Here is a 24294-nt window from a genome sequence, read left to right on the forward strand (position 1 = left end):
ATATTGTAAATTTTAACTAAAAACTTAACTAAAATTGTTAAAAAATAAGAAGAAAGAAGCATTAAATTCAGTCCACAGTACTTAAAATAAAGCATATCATTTAATAAATTACTAGAATAAATTTACCTAATTTAGTAATATCTTTAGTTTAATAACTAAACATAACTGAACTATCAAGATGTGAAGTATACTACAAAACTCAACATTTAAAATAGTCCTGATTTCTTATTTGTTAATAATACTTATCCCATCTAATTACAAGGGCAAAATTACACATCATAATCACAGCACAATACAAACACTGTTAACTGTTAAATACATGATAAATTATTCTGTGTATAATAAAATAAACAAGTAAATAATTTCTTTATTATTATCATCATTCTATAATATATATCAAATATTATACATAACATTAAAAATAATTTTAAATTTAATAAATGAATTAATTACTTTAATATGTAAAATGATCCACATTGTCTCATTTATGAACCGGTTTAGTTAACTTATCTTAGTCATTAATGTTATTGGAATGGCATTAATTGATACACCCTGATATAACTCTCTCTTTCTAATCAAACTATAGGCTTACTAGTGTATGCAAATGAAAGTCTGTTATACTGAATTAAGCACAGACCTGGTGTTTGCACAGAATTATTGATAAACGCATACTAATGTGCCAAAGATTTTTTTTGTTTTTATAATCGGACTTCAGCAAAGGGTTCTGAAGTTATTATTTGCTAAAAAGATAGAATAGATAAGAGTGAAAGGAAGTCTTCTCATTGTGATTTGTCTACTCATATTTCACATCTTTATATACATATGAATCTCCTCATATGATAGGTTTTGCTAACACACACAACTGTTCAATTATATTTACAACTGTATCGCACAAGGACAAGATTACTGATTACACAATGTGATTCATATTTACAATTCTATTAAACGTACTAAGTTCATTTACAGTATTAAATTATTTACCTAAATATATTATACATAAATATATAAAATAATCTATAAGGAATGCTCCATATCATCAAGGTACCACTGACAATGATCTAATTGGTTTCTTTGTATATGAAATCATATCGTTGACTATATATTCTGATTGTTGACTTAAATACTCCTCAATCTGACTTATATCGTCTGGTAAACCTTAAACAAACATAAAACACAGTTGTAGATTTTATAATATAATACTACATTTAGTTGATCTACCTCATCACTATCAATAGCTATAATTTTTTTTATAAACAGATAAATGTAACTTTGTATCACACAATAAATTTATATATGTATGTTAAATAAAAGAAAATTCTTAGACTTATGCAAAGAGCTGCAATACTCTTAATATATTCATGCATTTATTATTTTTTTATTTACAATTAGAAAGAGTAACATGTTTCAGGATAAGTAGGATGACTTACCTTATTCCACTATATGGAGGAGTGCTTTCGCGATTTAATCACATCATCAGCTGCATTACATATTCATATATTCATCTTAATTTAATCAAAAATTTTCAAATTCATTTTAAATCAAATTTAATTAATATTGGTCAAAATCAAATTAACTAATTTGATTTTATGCCTTGGCGGCATATTTTTACAAATGTAAAAATTTTTACAATTTAATTTTTAATTTAATTCTTAAAATAAAAAATCCCTTATGGCATGCCAGTAAATTTCACCGGTGCTAAGTAAGGGATAAAAAGATTTTATTGTTGTATTTACTAAATACGACAATGGTTACATGTGAAAAAAATTTCACATGTTTAACATATGGCAAATCCCATCTTCTTACAATTCCAACAATATTTTGGCCATCCCTTGCTGTAAGGGTTGGCCGTATCAAAAATTGTTTCAGACAAAAGTTTTAGGTAATGTTTAGAGGACTAATGACCACTTTAAACCAATTTGATACTGTGCCTATTAAGGGAGGTATGATTTTTTTGTCTTCAAAACCCCATTTTTCCCAACGCTCGGTGATATCAAACAACTTTACTTAGATAAGTTTTAGGCACTTATCCAAAGAATAGTAGGAACTTTAAACGAATTTGAAATTTTACTTAATAAGAAAGTTATAGCGATATTTTATTTTTTCAAAAAAGCCTCCCCATTTCCACCCCCATGGTTCGATTTTGGCCGTTAACAAACTCTACTAAGATTTTGGGATGGGTTATTTTTAGGAACAATTTGAAAGTGATTAGCGCAAAATTACGGTAATTATCATGTACACAAGAAAGTGAAAAATATACATATATAGATATCTATATATAAATGTACCTATAAACATCTGAGCTGATGGTGGTTTTGAGGTCTGGGGATGTGAAACGCAAAGATATGTCAAAATTTTCCAGAAGTTAAATCATGGTACCCATTACAATAGGTAGCTTTCTTATGAAACCTACCTAAAAGATTAAACATTAATAAATCTTAAATAAAATAAATAAATGATAAGTTTGTAATGTAATTTGAAATGATTATATGAATATGTAATGCAGCTGATGATGTGAGTAAATTGTGAAAGCTCATCCATATGTACTGGAATAAGGCAAGTCATCCTACTTTATTTATTCTGTACTTCGGTTGATCTAATAAAATAAATATATATATAATTTGTATCTTCTGACATCAAATTTTTGTATTTGTAGTTTTTAATAATTATATTAATTTTTAACATTTTTATTTTCTATAAATTATATATTTTTAAAAAGTTTAAAATTTGTGACTTTTAAAAGAATTTTTATATTTTAATTCTTGAATTTCAATTTTAATTTATAAAATTTTTCATATATTATTAAAAAAAAATTATATATATTTAATTGTATTTGAGTATAATATGTAGTTTAATATAAAAACTAAAAAAGTAAATTACAACTGAAGATGTGGATTGTCACGAAACCGTTATAGTAAGATATGAAAAAACAAGGTAAGTGTCATCTTATTTATTTTATAATTTCTGTACTTAGGTGGATCAAGTTGGATTATATATATATATATATATATATACTAGCGCCCTGTCGCAACCCGTGCTATATGATTACTTGCATTTCCTGTAGTAGTCAATCTTTTTATTTTACGTTTATTAGTCAAGTAATCTGAGGCAGGCGCAGCCAGTGACAAATACATTAACAATGGCAGTCGCTGTGTTGGTTGAGTCACAGTGCTGTATACCTTTGCACTCCTTAAAAAAATCAGAATTAAAAGAAAACCCAAAAATGTTTTTTAAAATATTTATCTGAATAGTATTTGCTAGTGCAAATCTACTGAATACCTCATTTACTAAAGTCAGGATTGGGAAAATTTACAATCGCTGTTCAAAATTTTTTTTTACCTTTCTTCATCCCCTTTCAAGGTCAAATTACAAAAATCTAAAAATTGGTTTATTGTCATGAAGATTTACACTGACCAAAAATCAGGTTTTATTTACACTGATCAAAAATCTATTTTAACTTCTGAAACTCTGAATGAAACTCAAAAAATCCAGAAACTGGTTTTTACATGTTCATAATCAATCAGTTCAAACCCAGCTCACACAGTAACAGATACTCACAGTTCACAATTCATTAAAGTTTGAGCTTCAAACTGGCAAATATCCACTATATATATATATATATATATATATATATATATATATATATATATATAATGTAGAGATTTTTCAAGATGAAATATATCAAAAAACCTTCTCAGTTATGCCAAGAAACATGGGTAAAAATTTAGCAGTGATGTATCAGGTAGTTTTATTGTTTTTCCCCAACAAACAAAAACCCTCTTCCTCTTTATATAATAGTAGTACAGGTGTACGTGCAAAACACACACACACGGTGTGATTAAAAATTATGATTTTTAATTTTATCGAAAAGAATTCACTAATTCTTCCACAATTATGCCAACATTTCATCTGATTCTCAAAACATTTGTGGAAAGCATTTTTTTTGGTGTTACGGATTTTAAGGATATTCATTTTACCATTGATGAAAAACTGAAGAATACAGTGAGATCATAGACCAAGGAAACACTGTCAACATTCTTCACTGATGGAATGAGAAAACTGGTTCGATGTTGGGAGAAATATATAGCTGTAAATAGCGACTACATGCTAAAGTAAATATAAGTTTTTGTAGCAAATAAAATACACTTATATACCATATTTATTTCATTTGACTATATAAATTCTTTTGCATATTATAAGAAAATTTACATTTCATTTCAGCCGTACCTCATATTTCTATGCTTGCTATCTTATTTCCGTACTAACATCATGAAAAATATTTAATTAACACATAATACTGTCTCATACAAATAGTAAGTACAAGTTTAATATAAAAACAGACATACCAACACTCTTATGCAAAAACTGTAGAATAAGAAATGAATTTATTTTTGCACCAATTCTTGGATCAAGTTTTTTCATAAAAAAGTCCAGCCAATGACCAAGTACCATTGCAGTATCAGTTTGTGTTTCATGAGTCGTACTTCTAAACAAAAGAAAAGAGCAAATAACATTATTAACAAAAGAATGACTTAGTATTACATATAATTCATACCAAAAAGGCAACCAACAATGTGTTTGTTTCAGACAAGTAGAACTACACTGTGTGCTTCCCCTTTAATTTTTTGTTATTTAAGGAATCCTGAATCTCTCTTAATAATAATAATTAACTCAGTAAGCCCCAATTTAGAGTATTCAACCTTATCGGGGGGCAACTCAAAAATTTTAGATGAGACATATGATCATTTGATACCTTGGTTTAAAGGTCTTTGCAAGAGAAGAAAAATGGTATCAAAAAAATTAATCTGACTTTAAATCTGCTCAATAATATATTTCTGTGTAATATTTCAGGCCTTATAGATATTAAAATGTTATTATTTACAATTAAGATTTTTTTTTTTTTTATATTCCAAATCGTAATAGATACTGGACTGACATTCATCATACAAATTTTGTCTTTAAAATTTTTCGAAGATTAGCTTGGTATTTTTCAATTTTTAGCCCATTTAATTTTAATCTCTCAAATTTTTTAGCACGTTTTAATTAGATAAAAATATTATTCATGTATAGTTTTATTTTCATATCAATGTTTAAGACATTATCAGAGATATCAGCCATAAGAGTCAATAGTCTAGATCTGGGTCTTCAGAATAACTGAAAATTCTTTAATTTTATGCTTTACTCTTGATTGGCTGTCAATATATTACAGTCATCCAAAGGGGAATTTTTGTAAAAGGGGAATATAATAATTTCATTTTTAGTATTTTCACAAACCATTTTTTCTGGGCAAAAAAGTAGTTGGCTTTTTTTAATATATATTTTTTCTTAAATGAGAGTGAATGACTGATTCTTATAGTATTTTTTATACTGATTTCATATATGTAATATACATATTTTTTCAATCGGGCTCAGTTTTTTTGTAATTGAAATTTCTTTTGAAACAAAAAATATATGAATGTAATATGACGATACATTACAATCATTCTGTACTCACCTAAAATTTATTTCTTTTGGATTTTCTGCTGTAATTGCTGTTGGTAGATCCCTCTTTTGGTTCCAACAGTAGTCAGCTAATATTTCTGGGTTCCATTTTTCCTGGTATTGTGTTTACATTGTAGATATCTCCTGGGGAAAGTTTTCTTCATGTTCATCACTGATAATGACGAAACGTTTTGAGAAAAATCCAAATGTGAATGTAAAAAATGGATTTTGAGTGATATGTTACACCCAAGTTCTTTGTAGTTTTGAAGGCGAAAGTTCTCTGTAGTTACTGGTCTTATGGTTTTCGAGGAAGTTATTTACCACATTTTGATGATTTCGATGCAGCAACCTTCAAGTCATCTAAACATTCTTCAAACACCAGATAGTTTTCTTATTTGTGATCCAAATATACCTTTTTTAGCATCACTTATATTAGATAATTTGTTTTCAGAAACTGAAACCCTGCACCAATACGTTCCATCGCTTTAACAAAATTTTTGAATAAATCTAGCTTAATGCGTAAATGGCGAATTATAAACTTTTTCTGGTTGTACTAATGCCTGACTAACAACATTCTTCTCACCCACAGTCAGTACCTCTCCTTCTTTGACCACTGCTCTTTAACGTAATGGTTTTTCCTATCCCTGCTGTCCCACTCATACAAAAAGCAACAGAACTTAGTCTAAGTTGCAGTCTAAGTAAAAACGCTATTACTTTTAGTTCTACACAAATATGCCATAAATATTTCTCTTACTGAATCCTGTTCAATACAAGTTTCATATTTTCATGAGGCTTTTTCATGTGAACACCATATGCTAATGGTATTGATGGGTCAGTAAAAAGTAGCCTTTTTCAGGATGGTGCATATGTCCCAAAGCTTCCCGTAGAGTTCACATCATTACAGTATACTAATTTTTCGTCCTGAGAGAAGAAATGTTCAAATTCTGACTGTCTGTCATGGAAAACACTTATTTTAGTGTTGTTGTAAAAGATGCCATTGTTTCAGTCTTGATACTAGTATTTCTGCTTGATTTTTTGATAAATTTAGTTCACAAACCAGATCAATAGATTCAGAATGATTAATTAAATGGGTTCAATATATCCATTTTCTAAAAAGTTTGGATCTCTTTCTTCATCACCTAATAAGTTAACACAAGATTCGACATATTTTCATCTTCAACTACATTCCATGTTTCTGGCGTACTAGCCAAATGGCAGAAGGAATATAAGGGTATTTAACAGTACATCTAGTTTTAGCTGTTATCCCAGATATCTTTATTACACAAAAATAACAGTTTGTGGTGTGATCCTTCGGTTCTCTCCAAACCATTGAAATTGCAAATGGCAATGTGATGAGATCCATATGAGATCCATTTAGCCTACCAGTCAACAATGTTACACAAGAAGCACAGCAAATACGAGGAGCCCAAGATTTGTCCTGATCACCTAATTTACATCCAAAATATAGTTCATACAATTTTTTTATCAATGGAGTTATATTTCTTTTATGAGACTTCAATGTTACCTCACCACAGATGTAGTAGAAATTGTTTGGATGATTAATGCAACTGTGAGGCATTGTTAATACATTACAATAACTAATATTGTTTAAAAAGGAACACTTCATTAACACATTAATTTAATAAACATAAGTAAATATAATGAAGAAATAATTAATGAGTGGATAATAAGTTTATAGTAAGATGAAAATAGGAAGAATGACTCACATTATTGTTTATTTTAATTAGTGTGTAAATAATAAACATGATGACATCTAACGAATCAGTATGACAACAATTAAGGGACAGTAATAAATAAAGAAATTAAAATACGTTCATAAAATGCTATGCTTATGGAGTTCATGTATGATACTATCTGAAAATAAGAATGGTAGTTACAAAAAACCGAAACCTGATGTAAGAATCCTGATTTCATATTTGAAATCGGCATGAAAAATACTACACGAATCAGTTATTCACTCGCATTTAACAAAATCACTGTTGATCAGTGTAATTTTTGTCACTGCAGTTTTTTTTTTTCAATTTCATTAGTAAAATGTCAGGAAAAAACAAAATAAAAACATTAAATTTAGAAATGTGATTAAAAATTATTGAAGATTGTGGACTATCACAAAGAAAATTAGCGAAAAAATGTGATTGTGGTAAAACACAAATCCAAAAAATTTTTAAAGAAAAAATAAGTTTAAAATAAAAATAGTTTTAAAATGTTAATAAAAATAAAAAAAGGAAAACTTTTCAACCATACAAAGAAATGAATGATTTTACTTTAGTTGGTTTTAAAATCCTTGAACATGAAAATTACCTCAGCGATGAGGTTCTAAATTATCTCAGTGGAAAAAACAAGTTACATACACAACTTCAAATTGAAACATTTACTGAAAGTAATGGTTGGTTGGAAAAATTCTGTCGCTGAAACAATATTTTTTTTTTTAAAATCTATGTGATGAAAGTGAATCCATCAGAGAAAACATAGTGGCGGAGAGGTTGGAACAGTTTTCATAGTTAATAAAAGGCTACGACCTCCAGGATATTTAAAATGTTGAAGAGACAGGAGGCTTTTTATCAACCTTTACCGATTATGTCATTGATGTACAAAGGTAATAATTAGAGAGACTGGATTATATGCATTTGCATATTAAGACCATTCTCACCGGTTATTGCATATTTTTCTTAAAATCTAGTGATGATGCATATTTTCACTATATTTAGAATAATATTTTTCTGTAGGGTTCCTTGTTAATAAATGAAATTTTATGTTGTAGCCGGCCAAACCTATTAGCTCCCTCCATGGCTCTTAGAGCACACTTACCAGCCATCGAACAGTAGCTCTGATTGTTTATATTTACAAAAATAACAAAATGTTAAGTAATTGTTAATTATCAATATGTTATTCAACTACTTACTAACTGTATGCAGATTTTGAAATAAAAACTAAAATTTACTATTATTTTATTATTTTCACAGTTGCATTTTTTACACTTTTCATCCATTTTCAAGCTTTTATGTTGCATACAATCTGGTTTCTAATAATAATGCATATGGTACTAAAAAAGTAAAATGAAGAATAACAATGGTGTTGTGTGTCACTGCTATAGGAAAAAATGAATTTCCATTTAAATCTTTCATTACACATTTCGCTGCAGCTAAGATATTTCAAAAATGTAAATATGTCCAAACTGAGAGTAGAATGGTACACAAATCAAAAGGCTTGGATGATGGGCTCCACTTTCTCTGACTGGATTGAAAAGTTCAATGAAAAAATACGACAGAAAATTGCTGCTAATTTTGGACTTTAAATTTTCATTACGTAATGTTTATTTATTTAATTCAAATTTTTCTAACTTTTCTTTGTTTTATTCAACTTACCTTACAACAGTTTGTTCAATATAATTCTCTACAAGTTTCATTTAAAAATTTTACGGGTTATTACCTCCATTTAACAAAGTTTATTGTAGATCAAAGATAAAAAAACATGGTTGTTACCCCAATTTATTAGGTTTCACCCAGAATTCTCAAAAGCAACTGCAGATACAGTTCTGGTACCAATTTTATAAGATTTTTAGGTAAAAAACCATAAAAAAAAAACACTATTTCTGCCCCTTAATTAACATCCTAAAAATGTCAGTACAACCTTATTTCAATGGGGTAGCTGAAATCCAAGCAAAATCTTTTACTACCCCTAACTAGCAACACAGCAATTTAGGACATATATTTATATAGTTTTTTTTCCATTATTTTCACAAATATAAAATATATATATATATATATATGAACCACCCACCCTTATGCTGAGAGGAAAAAAAGGAAATATGGCCCATACCAATAAAGAAAATGCTGAAATTTTGGCAGAAACCTTCAATAGACTCCTCAACTTTGATGACCCCCCAGAGCTTTTTGAGATTGACACTGAAACTCCAGTTAAAACTTCACCAGTAAATATCAACCCGCCAACAATTCAAGAAGTTCTCGCAGCCTTAAATGAAATAAAAAACTACAAAGCAAGCGGAGAAGACCAGCTTTTCGCAGAACTCTGGAAACACTCATCAGTTTATTCAGTCAAAACTTCCCTACATCTATGCCTCGTGAAAATATGGAACGAAGAAAAACTTCCAGAACATTGGACCACAGCCCTCATCCATCCATTACATAAAAAAGGGGATAAAACTAATCCTGAAAACTACAGAGGCATATCTCTCCTGGATTGCACATACAAAATCCTGTCGAGAATCATATACAACCGATGCAAAGACCAACTTGAACTGGAACTTGGGGAATACCAAGGGGGATTTAGGCCATGGAGAGGTTGCCCGGAGCAAATAATATCCCTAAAACTTATGATGGACTTATATAAAAGACGGAAAAAACAACTAATAATCACCTTCGTCGACTTTAAAAGGGCCTATGATTGTATACACCGACCATCCATGCTGAATATTCTGAGAAACCTGGGCCTTCACCCTAAACTCGTAAACATGATAAAATTAACTTTAACCGATACCCAGTCCAGAGTGAAATTCAGAGGTGAACTCTCTCAACCCTTCTACATAAAAACTGGATTGAGGCAAGGAGACGGCCTCTCACCACTCCTTTTTAACTGCGCCCTCGAATTTGTCATAAGAAAATGGTATGAAATAAATCCCAAAAATATAAAAACGGGTACTAAGAAAAACTCCATCGCACTAAATCGCCTAGGATTTGCAGATGACCTCGCTCTTTTAGCAAATAATATTCAAGAAGCCAAAACACAAATCATGAGCCTTCAAAACCTAGCACAAAAGATAGGGCTTCATATCTCTTTCGAAAAAACTGAACTAATGGCCATAGATCCTCTGGTTATAGAGCACATTACAGTAAACAATCAGAAAATTAAAATAGTAAAACAATTTAAATATCTAGGGGAAATAATAACTTATAATTTAAATGAAAAAGTGACATGGCAAAACAGGACAAATAAAATGATTAAATCCCAAAAATTAACTCGGTCAACATATAACAAAAAATACCTTTCTGCTAAAACAAAACTTAAACATTATAAAACTGTAGTACAGCCAGAAGTCACCTACGGAAGCGAGACCCTTTTCAAAATCACTCAGAAAAACCGAATCGAAAAAATTCTGAAAATAGAGAGGAGAATTGTCAGAACGTGTATCAATAAAAAACACCAAAAAGAAGGCCGATGGTGGATTGTGCCAAACGAGGTGGTGTATCGAGAAATAGAGCCTGTTACTGATACTATGCGGAAAAAAAGAATCTCTTTCTTCGGTCATCTCATAAGGACACCGGAAACAAGACCGTCAAGAAATATCATTGAAAAGCTCTGGTTCCAAAAGCTAGAAGTAGGATGGATCAAAGAAATTAGAGAAGATATGAAAGAATTGGGAATTTCCCTGACCGACCTACAGAATAAAACTGGAAAAATTACAAAGCTAAAAGATAAAAGCATTAGATTTAAACAAAAGACAGACAAACGACAAAATACAATGAAGAGGGTGTTTACGGATGAAGAAAAGAAAGCAAGATCTGAACGGATGAAGAAATACTGGGCAGCTCGAAAGAGTAAAATAACACGCTTTTCTCAGAAAAGATCCAACTAAAATTGACTTAAGTGGTCCCATGTTGGCCGTAAAAGCATAATAATAATAATAATATATACATATGTTTTTCCTTTTTTTTAAATGTTTATTTTTATAATGACAATATTTTGATAGCCAATTTGGAACATTAATATAAACAAAAAAATTTTTGTTTTTTAAATTATCATTAACAAAATACTTTCACCCTGATTTTTATTCCAAGGTTAAAATGAAGCCGTAATGAAATTCATGAGATTGTATTGTAATATTCATTTATATTCACCTAAAAAAATGAATAAAAAAAGTTGCAAAGCAATATTATTCACATGTTTTTCAGTTCCGTTTGTTGTGGTGGGTTTTGAATTAAAGTTTAATTTCTGAAACTTGCATTTATTTTCCTTTGGTTTTTTTTTTACATAAATTTCCTCAGAATAAAATTCTCTAAAGATTTTGTTAGAAATTTCTATATATTTAATGACAATGTAATAAATTCATTTCACAGTAAGCCTCAAAAAACATTTTTTTTCTTTCAATTTTTTAGGCTTTCCAACAATTTTGGAAACTACAGAAGATACCGTTATAAAGGACTCATTTTATTCAATTTTTCTTGCAAAAAAAAAAATTTATAAGTACAAAATTTGCCCCTTAATTTGTGCCCCAAAAATTTTAGTATGACTTTAGTTAACATGGAAGAGAGGTCAGGGTGAGATGCTAGCCATAACTTGTCAATGTTATACGGAGGAAATGAATTAGAAACTGGTGTTATAGAGAAAGAACAGTATGTCAAAGAGGATGAAAAGGAAGATACAATATACTGAGATCTGCATTTAATAGAGGATTAAAAGATTTGAATGGCAAAAAAACTCCTGGGATAGATGGGATACCTGCAGAATTACTGCACAGTGCAGGTGTAGAAGCAATATGTACATTATACAAAGTGGTGTGTAACATTTACGAAAAAGGGGAAGTTCTATCAAACTTCAAAAAGAGTGTTAGAGTTGTGATACCAAAGAAAGCAGGAGCAGATAAATATGAATACAGAACAATTAGCTTAACTACTCATGGATCAAAAATCTTAACTAGAATTCTATACAGAAGAATTGAGAGGAGAGTGAAAGAAGTGTTAGGAGAAGACAAATTTGGTTTCGGAAAAGTAAACGGACAAGGGAAGCAATTTTAGTGTACAGATTAATATTAGAAAAGATTAAACAAAAATTAGACATACATAGCATTTATAGACTTAGATGATGTGGACTAGAATAAAATGTTAAGCATTTTAAAAGATTTAGGGTTCAAGTATAGAGAAACAACAATTGCTAACATTTACAGGAAACAAATTACAACAGTAATAATCACAGAACATTAGAAAAAAGGGAGTCTGACAAGGATGTTCCCTATCCCCATTACTTCTTCATCTTTACATACAACTAGCAGTTAATGATGTTAAAGAACAATTTAGATCCGGAGTAACAATGCACGGTGAGAAGATAGAGATGCTATGATTTGCTGATGATAGAGTAATTCTAAACGAGTTAAAAAGATTTAGAACAATGAATGACATGGATGAAATCTTACACAAAAACTACCACATAAAAATAAACAAAAACAAAACTAAGGTAATGAAATGCAGTAGGAATAATGTAGAAGAAACGTTGAATATAAAAATAACAAGGGAAAAGATTATGGAGGTAGAAGAATTTTTTTATTTGGGAAGTAGAATTACTAAAGATGGATGAAGCAGAAGTGATATAAAATGACAACTAGCACATGCAAAACGAGCTTTCAGTCAGAAATATAATTTGTTTACATCAAAAATTAATTTAAATGTCAGGAAAAGATTTTTGAAAGTATATGTTTGGAGCGTCGCTTTATATGGAAGTGAAACTTGGACGATCGGAGTATCTGAGAAGAAAAGATTAGAAGCTTTTGAAATGCGGTGCTATAGGAGAATGTTAAACATCAGACGGGTGGATAAAGTGACAAATGAAGAGGTGTTGCGGCAAATATATGAAGAAAGAAGCATTTGGAAAAATATAGTTAAAGGAAGAGACAGACTTATAGGCCACATACTAAGGCATCCTGGAATAGTCGCTTTAATATTGGAAGGACAGGTAGAAGGGAAAAATTGTGTAGGCAGGCCATGTTTGGAATATGTAAAACAAATTGTTAGGGATGTAGGATGTAGAGGATATACTGAAATGAAACGACTAGCACTAGATAGGGAATCTTGGAGAGCTGCATCAAACCAGTCAAATGACTGAAGACAAAAAAAAATGTACAGACAGGTGGTTAAATGAAGAGGTGTTGTGACAAATCAATGAAAAAAGAAGCATTTAGAAAAATGTAGTTAAAAGAAGAGACAGACTTATAGGCCAGATATCAAGGCATCCAAGAATAGTCACTTTGATATTGGAGGGTCAGGTAGAAGAAAAAAATTGTGCAGGCAGGCAATGTTTGGTTTGGAATATGTAAAACAAATTGTTAGGGATGTAAGGTGTAGGGGGTATACCGAAATGAAACGGCTGGCACTAGATAGGGAATCTTTCAGAGGTGCATAAAACCAGTCAAATGACTGAAGACAAAAAAAAATTGCCAACAAAGCATCCCCAGACATATGTTTACAGGAACTTTTAATGCTTCACAAATCAATTCCTGAAGTAGTGATATGCAATTTTCTGCCGCTTCATATATGATTAATATAATAAAATCACAGCATTAAGTTTTTTAATATTATTAGTAAAATTAAACACAGATTTAAATATTTAACTAAAATCTATTTGTGTATTACTTAATAGTGAAGAGTGTTCTTGCAGTTGACTCTGATGGCTTCTTTAGATACGTTTTTATAGCTTCTAGATTTGATGGTATGTGGAATGTCTGAGTATTTACAAAGAGAAGAGGTTGAGTGACTTCAAGATCTTTTTCTTCTTTTAATGGAAACATCCACGCATCCAGAATTACTCCCACCCTATAAACAAGACAAAAATAAAAAAGTTTATCTTGTTAAACTAAGGTGATTAACACACAAATATGTAGGTCTGATCAGTAAAAAGAAAATATTTCCTATTTAGACAATTGCTTGAACCATTTATTTTAAGTTACACAAGTAAGTTAGTGGGTAGAAATAAAATGAGAGAAAGTAGTAAAAATTATCACTCTCAGTCTTTAAATATATTAACTGGAATATTACATTGTTCAATGCTACTAGGGTCCACTTTACATTAATAACAATAGTAGGACCTATATATAGACAATAGTAGGCATATATATATATATATATATATATATATATATATATATATAGGCCTAACAACTATCAACTATAACTATTAATAACTTTTATACTTACTATTAACTTTTCTATTAAATAAAATTTATATATATATATATATATATATAAATTTGAAATTATATATATATATTAAATTATATATATATAATTTCTATTAAAGAGTCCACAAAGTACACTATATTGAAATAAGAATATCTTACCTTAATTTTTCACGAAAGTCTTTTTGCAAGACCCTGTATCCTCAGTCATGATTCAAATAAATCCGATATTATTTATAATAATGGAATTATTAAGGTATGATAAGTCTTATCTCAATATTTTGTTATAGAAGTTTTATTTAATAACATTTAAATATAACTTACAAATACAGGGGAAAAATATGAATCGTAAAAAAATTAATTTCAATAAAATAATACACATAATTACTAATGAAAAATACCTTATATCATATAAATATATATATAATGATGAAGGTATTTATATAGGAAAAACAAACAGCTCCTTTAAAACTTAATTTCTTGAACATTATGGAAATTGCAATAAATATTGTAACAAGACCGGTGTAGCGGGCCTGAGTAATGGATTCCTGCCAATTATTATGGAAGTAATAATAATAATAATAAAAATATAATAACAGGAAGAATCCAGAAAGGATATGATAAGAGATCAGGCTTGGAATTCATGGGAACAAAGCCTCGATCGACTCTTCTCATGCTTTGACTTGGGTCCGATCCTACATGTAAAGAGGCTAACAGTATAAATAGCCCAGTAAGACTAGCTAAAAGTTCTGTTCGGTGGAGTTCCACGAACCAGTCTGCGAGGTGTTACAGCTCCCGCAAGAAGAGGCTAAGAGTTGTGTGGGTTTGACGTAGTTCTGCGAACCAATCCAGCAAGAGTTATGACTTCGGTCCAGCGAGGAGAGTCACAGGTGTGAGTCTGCGAGATGTCAGTCCAGCAAGTAGAGGATCCAGTTTGACAATTAAGGTGACGCTAAGAATAATTCAGTAACCAAGAAAGAATTATCGATGAGTCACAGTAAAACTATAAGTGTATATGTGAAAGAAATAATGCAATAGATTTCATTCATAAACTGTTAAGATAGACAACAGAAGGGATTTGCAAGTGAATTTTATAAGATTGTTTGTTAATACAAGACTGGTAGTTAAAAAGGGTTTAAACTAGCGGTTTCTTTTGTTAATGGGTCTGAATACTAAATTTTCTGTTTATGTACCTGGAATAAACCCCAAAAGATTATTTATTTTTAACTCTCTCTTATGTGTAATCTTAATTTATTACTTACTATTGATATTACTATACTATTTGATGTGTAATAAATTTGATTGTTATCTTTGTTGATTACGTTATGTATTTTTGTCTGTTTTTATGTCATGCTTGCTGTTTTGATTACGTTATGTTTTATGTAATAATCTTTTACTACTATTATCCTGACTATTATTGATTATTGTGATTGTAATTACTACATTAATATTTGTGTTCATTAATTGTTTTATTATTGTCACTTATTATTACTATTACTATCATTATTGTATTTATTACCACTGTTATTATTATTATTAATAATAATAATAACAGAGAAGGAGAGAGAGAGAGAGAGAGAGAGAGAGAGAGAGAGAGAGAGAGAGAGAGAGAGAGAGAGAGAGAGGGGGGGAGAGAAATGGTCTCATAAAAACTGCAACAGATAGCAGTACTTGTTTAAATTAATATATAATTTTCATTATTTTAATATTTTTATTTTTAGATTTTTATTATTAACTGAATTATTTTAATCAAGACTGAGGACATGGGATGCCGCGAAACTACTTTCATGAAAATTAAGGCAAGATATGCGTTATCTCAAATCTCAATATTCTGTGTATATATATCAAAGACAAAAGTACAAAGACCGTTTACCACCAAGAGTACAGAATTTAATACTGCTTCTTACCTTATGTTCACTATTTTTCAATAGTGCTTTTGACGTTTTCCCTCATCAACAGTTTTCATTTTGTTGATGATGAGGTTTCCCTCATGCTGATAAGGGAAAACCTCAAAGCACTATTAAAAAATAATAAGCAAAAGGTATAAACGGTTTTTATACTTTTGTCATCTTTGATATTAGTACAGAGAGGAATATGGAGAAATACAATAACAAAAGAATTGTTTTTACTGTAATTGTTTCTTTACTAATGTAAAGAAACTACTTTTCTTTAATACTGAATTTGCCGCACTGTGCATAGAGTGGTGACCAGTTTATACGGTAGAGGGGGGGCAAAGGTTGGAAAAAGTCATATATGGATTGAATGTAATCAAGTGTGATATAAAGTGAAAACAAACCAGTTTACAAGGATTGTTAAAAATGAATTGACACAAATAATAAACTTTAAATGTTGTTTCTTTGTTTTTAGAAATTAATCTTATATAAATGTATAAAACATCATTTTTCACCAACAGTACGGAATACAATAATGCCTCTTACCTTATGTTTAAAAAGCATTTATTAACTGATGATGAGACAAACCCTCGAAAGTGCTCTTAAAATGAGAAAACAGTCAGTCAGCATAAGGTAAGAGGCATTATTGAATTCTATATTGTTGGTGGAGAACTGTATTATACTTTGACATAATTGGTACAGAGGGAAATAAGGGCAAATGCAATAAAAAATAAAGAATTGAAAAATATTTTGTATATATATAAAATATAAAACGATTACATATATATAATCAATTTATTTATTTTTAGTTGAAAATGTTGTCTTGTGTTCTGAGGAGAGTTGTTCAGAAAAACCTTAGACCGACACAGAAAACACAAGAATTTAAGAAATTTTTTTTTATTTTTCAAAATAGTTACCTTGCAATTCAAAAGGTTTATAAAGATACCTTTCCAATATTTTAATATTCTTATTATAAGGCAATTTGTTCAACTCTTCAAAATAAGAGGTTGCCTAGTTTTGACCTCAGTGTTTTAAGTGAATCTTTGTCCAATAAGGCATTTCTTCATATTTAGGAAAAGAAAGTAATCACTGGGAGCCAGATATGGTGAATACAGTGAATTTGGAAACCCTTCAAAAGCTAAGGTCTTGGAGATTTGCAACTACAACCCAAGACATGTGCGCAGCAGGTGCATAATCATGGTGAAAGAGCAATTTGCCCAATTTGGAAAAATTTAACCTGAATACCACCCTTGAATTGTCTAATAATGAAGCATAACACTCCCGATGATGATCCTGCCTTTTTCCAGGTAATTTATGAGCACAGTGCCACAAGAATCTCAAAAACATCAGTTGTACCAGTTTTTAGCCATTCTGAGATGTATGACTAGATTTAAATTCAGTAGACCACTTTTTTTTATTATTGGAAATTAAGAGAAAGAATCCTATAAAGTAGCATCAAACTATTTTTCTATTTTTTTGGAGTTAAACCTTTTAAAACAAAATATTTTATAACAGTTTGAACTTAAAATCGATTGCCAAAAACAAGCTACTAAATGTATGCATCTCAAACTTAGTAGCACGTCATCTAAAGGATCATAGTTGACAAATACCATAACCATTTGGTCATACATGTACCACCTCTGTTCAGGTCTAGAACTTTCTTAATGAACCTGGTACTTAATAATCAAAAATATCCTATGAAAATGCCTAAAGTAACAGATTTAATAGATAATTACAAATTTATGTAATAACCTTTTCAAATCTACTGATTCTTCTACGGTTATTAAAACATCATGCAGTAGATTAATACTATGATACGTAAAATATGTTGGCTGTAATATTCAACATATAGACTAAAAATTCTCAGATATTAAAAATGGTAATGCATAAATGCGATATTGTATATTTTATAATCGATAATGAATCTATCGATTTGAAAAGTTTATTATACAAATTGTTACATTTATATTAAGCTTGTTATTTTATTGTGTTTACAGATATTTTAATTTATACATTTAATCCATTTTGAACCAGAATGGATAAAGTATATGATTAACTGGCAACTCATAGTTAAAATTAGTGGGAATGCTGCTCCAGAAAATGTTTTTCTGGATCTTTTCAAGGCCACGGCTAGTTTTCTGTAAAACAAAAGAACCGGAAAAAATGAATCAAATAGAATAGCTGGTAGCAGGATAATAATTTAATTCTACACTTTATCACATTCAAGAATATGGTACACAGTTCTAAGCAAGCACATTGTGCTTAAAAACCATATTTGATTTAACGGAATAAATAATAAAATGTCAATACAGATAATATTTTTTAAGTATTATTAGATAATAAAATGTCCACTTAAAAACACTATAGTCCAACGGTGTTTAATTTAAATTTCTATGTACACAGAAACAAATACATAATCAGTTTTTACTAATTACCTTCTCTTTCGCTCTTCCAGGATGTTTTTGGACAGATTTGGTAATCAAATAGGTCTTGGTTTTGATAGGTCACTATCATCTGATCGCTAATATAAAAACAACTAAACCGCTTTCATATTCCTTCCACCAGCTAAACTAGAAAAGGAATTATACACACTCGGAGTAAAAAAAAACTTCCTTCCACCAGCATGCCAGGGTTAGCACTGTGGTAGCAACAGTGCTCTCTCTCTCCCTCGCAGCCTCACATGCAGCTTCCTATGAGCACATGCGCACAGCAACCAAACACCACGCTGCTGGGACTCTGAAGCGCACAGTTCCGTACAACGATTTTTGTATAGTTTTTATAAACTGGGGAATGATTACTGGCATTAAGCTAAAAGATTATAAATTGTACAAGTATAAAGAAAAAAGGACTCATTATATTATTAAATGTTATCGATAATATCAAGTGGAAATAGGGGTGCTGCAGTTCCACAGTGCCTACACCGATTATTACAGAGAACAATAAAAATACATTAAGATTTTTTGTTATGGTAATGTTTAAGCAGTCAAACCATAAGTAATGGTACTTTCAAATGATAGAAAACTTCTTAGTTTATTTTTTTTGTACTTCATAAAAGTTTACAAGTATTTTAATCTACTTTCACAAATATTATAAACACATACAACAATATGTTTTATGTATAAAATGATGTTTCTGTGAAATATTCATTGTAAGGCTGAATTTATGTATATTAGTATATAAAGCACATTAGATGATTAAAAATCAATTACTTATCTTAAAATTTGTGAGGTCATAAATGAGAGTTTAAAACAAATAAACAAATTTCAAATTTTTATCTTCATGTTTGTTTTTTTTTGTGGGTTGTTCTATTTTAAGATATTTTTTTAAATAATGCTAAAACCATGACCTTTTTCCCAATTCTAGGTCAATAACTAATTTAGGATATTAAATAAAAATAATTTTACCAATTTCATGCTGAAATAATTTCAGATTCCATTCATGAATTTACTTTACTTTCTCAGCTATAGTGATATATGCTGCTATAGTAAATATGGTAAAATATATCTTTATAGATTGTAAAAAAAAAACTGCTCTTTTTTTTAAGTTTTGTGCTTTAAGAAGATATTTGAACAAAAAATTTTTTAACAAAAAAAAAGTAATTTTATAATTTATTTAAATTAATCTGCAAAAAATTTTTTATTTAATACACACAAGCATAAAAAAATTATTTTTTTTTCAAATGGATGTTTAAGCGTATGTGAAAATTGTTGTCTAATTGCTCCAACGGCATGTGGCACTTTATGAACGACCTGGTAGCCATGAAAAGGGCTGTTTGAGGTTCTGTAGTGGTGCCCTGAAAAGAGTTACTTGTGCATCCGATGAGGTAGCCTTGAAAAACCTGTTGAGTGTAATCGTTCTCCCCAGCAATGTTGGTTCGGTTCAACGCGTTATAGTTGGGAAGTTGTGGCTCATCCTTTGGATTCGGGACTGAGCTTCCCCTCAGCAGTGGTTGGGTCCCCATTAAAGCGTGGCAGTGGTGGTCCCCAGAGGCCTGCAGTACTGGTCAGTATCGATAGTTTTTCAACGGTGTTCTCCCTGAGTGGCACTCATCTAACACCATCACCACTATGCCTGTTGGCACTACTGGGCTTCATGCGAGGTCAGCTAGGTCTGCTGCTCTGATGGGAATGTGACTCTCCACTGGATGATCCCATGTTGAGTTGGCTCCTTCTGATAGGCTTGATGGTCAGGCAACCAGACTAGGTGTTTGAAGCCCAGAAGCTGAAGTGGGATTGTGGTGTCTGTGTCCAGCAGCTCCCTCGGCAGGCCAGTAAGACCTGCTATTCTGGCAGAGATGTAGAGATCCACCAGGAGGTACCATGTTGGATCGGCCAGGGGACTCTTCCTTCTTCTTCTTCTTGGTTTTCTCCTGGAGTATTGCATTAGGTCTTTGGACCCTGCTGACCGATTTTTGCAAAAAATTGGAAAACGAGGTGGGAGTCTTTTAGCCAAAATAAATTTCAGATCTTTATTGGGGCGTTACAGCAAGAACGTTTTCTTACAGTAGTTGAAGTTTTTTTATCAAGATCACAAAAATTTTTATTTCATATTTACCCCTCCCAAAAAATGACCTACTGCAGAAAAGGCGTCTATGGGAGTTTTACACTTATTTTCTTAATAGACAGGTTTTCAAACCATTATAAAATTTGTTTATTTAAATTATGGCTGTTTCTATAATTCATAATTTTGGTTATTGTTTTTCAAAAAAGTTATTATTTTGTCGAAAAGATTCAAATAGAGCTTAAAATGACTGATCAAAAATGAATGGCATAATTTTCCTGGCTATGCCAATCAAGTTATGTAATTCATTGCCAGCTTTTTTTTAATTTTTTTATATTAGAAAGAGTACTTACTGCATTACACAGAACAATAATTGAAAGGGTTATGAAGGAAAAGTACAAAAGTTTCATGTACTTTTACTATACTAAGCACCACATATAAAATGGTGGATGAGTTTGCTATATTATACTTTACTATAATATCAAAAAAAAGCATATAAGTACAGTCTGGTTGTAATGCATTATGTAGCTGCAATTTGTTATTATTAACTTGCAACATTAAAGTATTTTTTAACAGAAACTGTATAAACCTAAACAAGAAAAGTGGCATTCCATGTGAGCCTATTTAATTTAAAAAATACTTTCAAATCTTTGCCTATCATGCATCTCCATTATTTTATTTAAATTTTTAATTATTATAATCGAATCAACGATCCAATGATACCAAATTTACTACAAAAAAATACCCATCAGATGTTAAAATCCACTTTTGCAAAAAAATATCTCAGGTATTTTAAAAATCATTTAATCAAACTGGAACTTGGTAGAATGATAAATAGGGATTAGCTGAACATGTTAAACTTATCAGTTAATTTTTTATAGCTAAATTTTATTTTTCTGAAAATATCTTGAAAAACTTAAAACTTGAAAATCTTAAAATATCTTTTACTATTTTCACTCCAAAAAAGAAAATGTAAAATAACATGCAAGTGTTGATTTAAATATTTTCACAGAAAATATTAATTATAAAGTCAACTATTATCTAGTTACATGATACTAAGTATACAAACATATTAAGGTACATTAATACCACTGATATGCTTCTAACATTATTAAATATTAATTTAGAAAGAAAACGGCAATACTTACTTAAATCTATGATCCTCAGCAAGATTATATAGAGAGGTAGCTGCACCAAATGAATGACCCATCATACAAGCAGATGAAAAATCTAAGCATCCCTATAAAATCAATAAAAATGAGATGCATAATTAATTATCAAAATCTTAATATTTCAAAATTATTTTACAACTTATAATTCTTTTTTAAGACAATTATGCAAAGTCAAGAAATTATTCAAGACAGCAAAATAAACATCATGAGTTTAACTTTAAAAATTAATAAAGTTAAAAGAACAATTGCATCCAAGTAACTGAACATCATATGCATTTATGTCATGCATCGAACGTGCAGCAAAGTTTATTCCCTGTTTGATGACCGAACAGCAGAAAGAACATCAAGTGAACATTTAACTTCTTGAACAAGCTGATGATGATGAAACATTCATGCAAAGGATTATAACAGATGACAAAAGCTGGGTTTACTGATACAACATCGAAACAAACGTACAATCATAAAAATCACACATTACAAAAATCACTACTAACACATAAAACACACTCAAATAACAATACATGACAACTAAGTAAGATACAAATGACAAGAAGGTGTGGAGGAGTTTATGCGGAACACAATCCTGCTAGTCGCATATCACTAAATATCTCTGTTGGCACATAGTTAAAAATTTTTAGTTATTGTATGAGCAGACCTCGTATATGCAGCTAGTTGAACAGGTATTTCTTTAATGGAACTGTCGAATGTTTACTCCATCTGTGGGGTTGTTTGAGAACTGTTTCTTATTCAGGAGACAGATGTGAATATGCTTTTTTATTGGAGCCCTTTCTCCTAACTATTAGCCACTGCTAAAAGGTTGAGCAACTAATTCTAAATGGATAATGATTTTTTTTTGTAGATATAAGAGCAGTTAAGTTTTTCAGGAGACAGATGTGAATATGCTTTTTTATTGGAGCCCTTTCTCCTAACTATTAGCCACTGCTAAAAGGTTGAGCAACTAATTCTAAATGGATAATGATTTTTTTTTGTAGATATAAGAGCAGTTAAGTTTGTCTGCAGAATACAATGCTGCCAATCGCGTGTCACTAAATATCAATGATGGCGCGTAATTATTAATGTTCAGTTATTTTCTGAACAGACCTCGTACATGTCAATCACCAATTCTAGATGAAACCAGTGCTAACCTAATTTCTATAGTAGCTAAAAAAGAGGATAACACAAATGGAATGGAAAGAGTAGATGAACTAGATATTAGCTACAAAAAAATTACCTTGATTTTTTAGTAAGAGTTTACCTAAAAGTTATTTCTCTTGTAGAAATGCTGGGCAGAAAAGAAGTTTCCAAAAAAAAAAGAAGAGAATTATTTTCTGTAGGCAAAGGTTGGCAGTGCTGCCCTTTACTGCTAGGTAAATTTATTAGACACTCTCCCTGCTCAGTGACTAGGTAGTGTTCATGAGAAAGTAACGCAGCAAACAGAATAATTATTTTCTTAAACCCCTTCCAACACTCTCAGCGATTTTGTTATGGTAAACTTTAAGGAGCAACACGCCAACATCAAACTCTGTTTTCTGTTAAAGTAAACAGCAGTTTTGTTGTTTCAAGAAGCTTATGGGAAGAAGGAAACTCTAAACCAGGGAAAAATTTAAGAGTAGTTTGCCCAGTTCGGAAGTGGCCAAATGTCGCTTTAAAATAAATCCCATTCAGATTGCCCCTCAACTTCTAGAACAGACAAGGCAAAGAGACATGACGCACATCACAGTAAAGTTTGTTCTACAACTGCTTTCTGATGGCCAGAGGTTGAATTTTCTGAGAGTGTGCCAGGAATTGAAAGGACACAAATTCACCCAGATTTTTTGTCAAAAATTAAAAACAGGGGATGAATCTTGTGTTACAGCTATGACCCTGGAACAAAACAACAAATGAGCCAGTGGAAGATAACTTCATCACCCAGACAAAAAAAAAAGCATGGCAAGTGAAATCCGATGTGAAGTCCATGATTGCTTGTTTTTTTAACATCAAAGGAGTCGTTGAAGTTGAATTTGTTACTCAGGGTACCACAGTGAACCATCATTAATATCTGAAGTGCTGAAGTGATTGTAGGAGGCAGTGAGAAAAAAAAATGGCCTGGATTGCAGAGATCATGATATTGGCTGCTTCATCATGACAATGCACCTATCCACACAACATTGAAAATCAACCAATTTTTGATGAAAAACAACATGACAACAGTTTCTCATCCTCCTTACTCACCCAACTTCTTCTTATTCTAAAAAAGGAAGAAAAACGTAAAAGGAAAGTATTTTCAGGACGCAGAAGAGGTTAAGAAAAAATTGCTGGAGGCATAACTCTCAAACAGCATTAGTTAAGA

The 24294-nt window shown here is 30.5% G+C and overlaps 1 protein-coding gene across 1 annotated transcript in view; it reads right to left on the reverse strand.

Annotated features, from left to right (window-relative positions):
- Positions 1-347: 347 nt before the first annotated feature.
- LOC142317376 (platelet-activating factor acetylhydrolase-like) overlaps positions 348-24294 on the reverse strand; it is a 144175-nt gene continuing 120228 nt past the window's right edge. The window contains exons 7-10 of the mRNA XM_075353877.1: positions 21942-22033; positions 13860-14039; positions 4344-4483; positions 348-1155 (exon numbers count right to left, since the gene is read on the reverse strand). Of these exons, the coding sequence (XP_075209992.1) occupies positions 1037-1155; positions 4344-4483; positions 13860-14039; positions 21942-22033 (531 nt within the window). The 3' untranslated portion in view covers positions 348-1036. The remainder of the gene's footprint in view (positions 1156-4343; positions 4484-13859; positions 14040-21941; positions 22034-24294) is intronic.

Source organism: Lycorma delicatula, chromosome 1, assembly GCF_047948215.1.
Source record: "Lycorma delicatula isolate Av1 chromosome 1, ASM4794821v1, whole genome shotgun sequence".
NCBI classification, from domain to species: domain Eukaryota; kingdom Metazoa; phylum Arthropoda; class Insecta; order Hemiptera; family Fulgoridae; genus Lycorma; species Lycorma delicatula.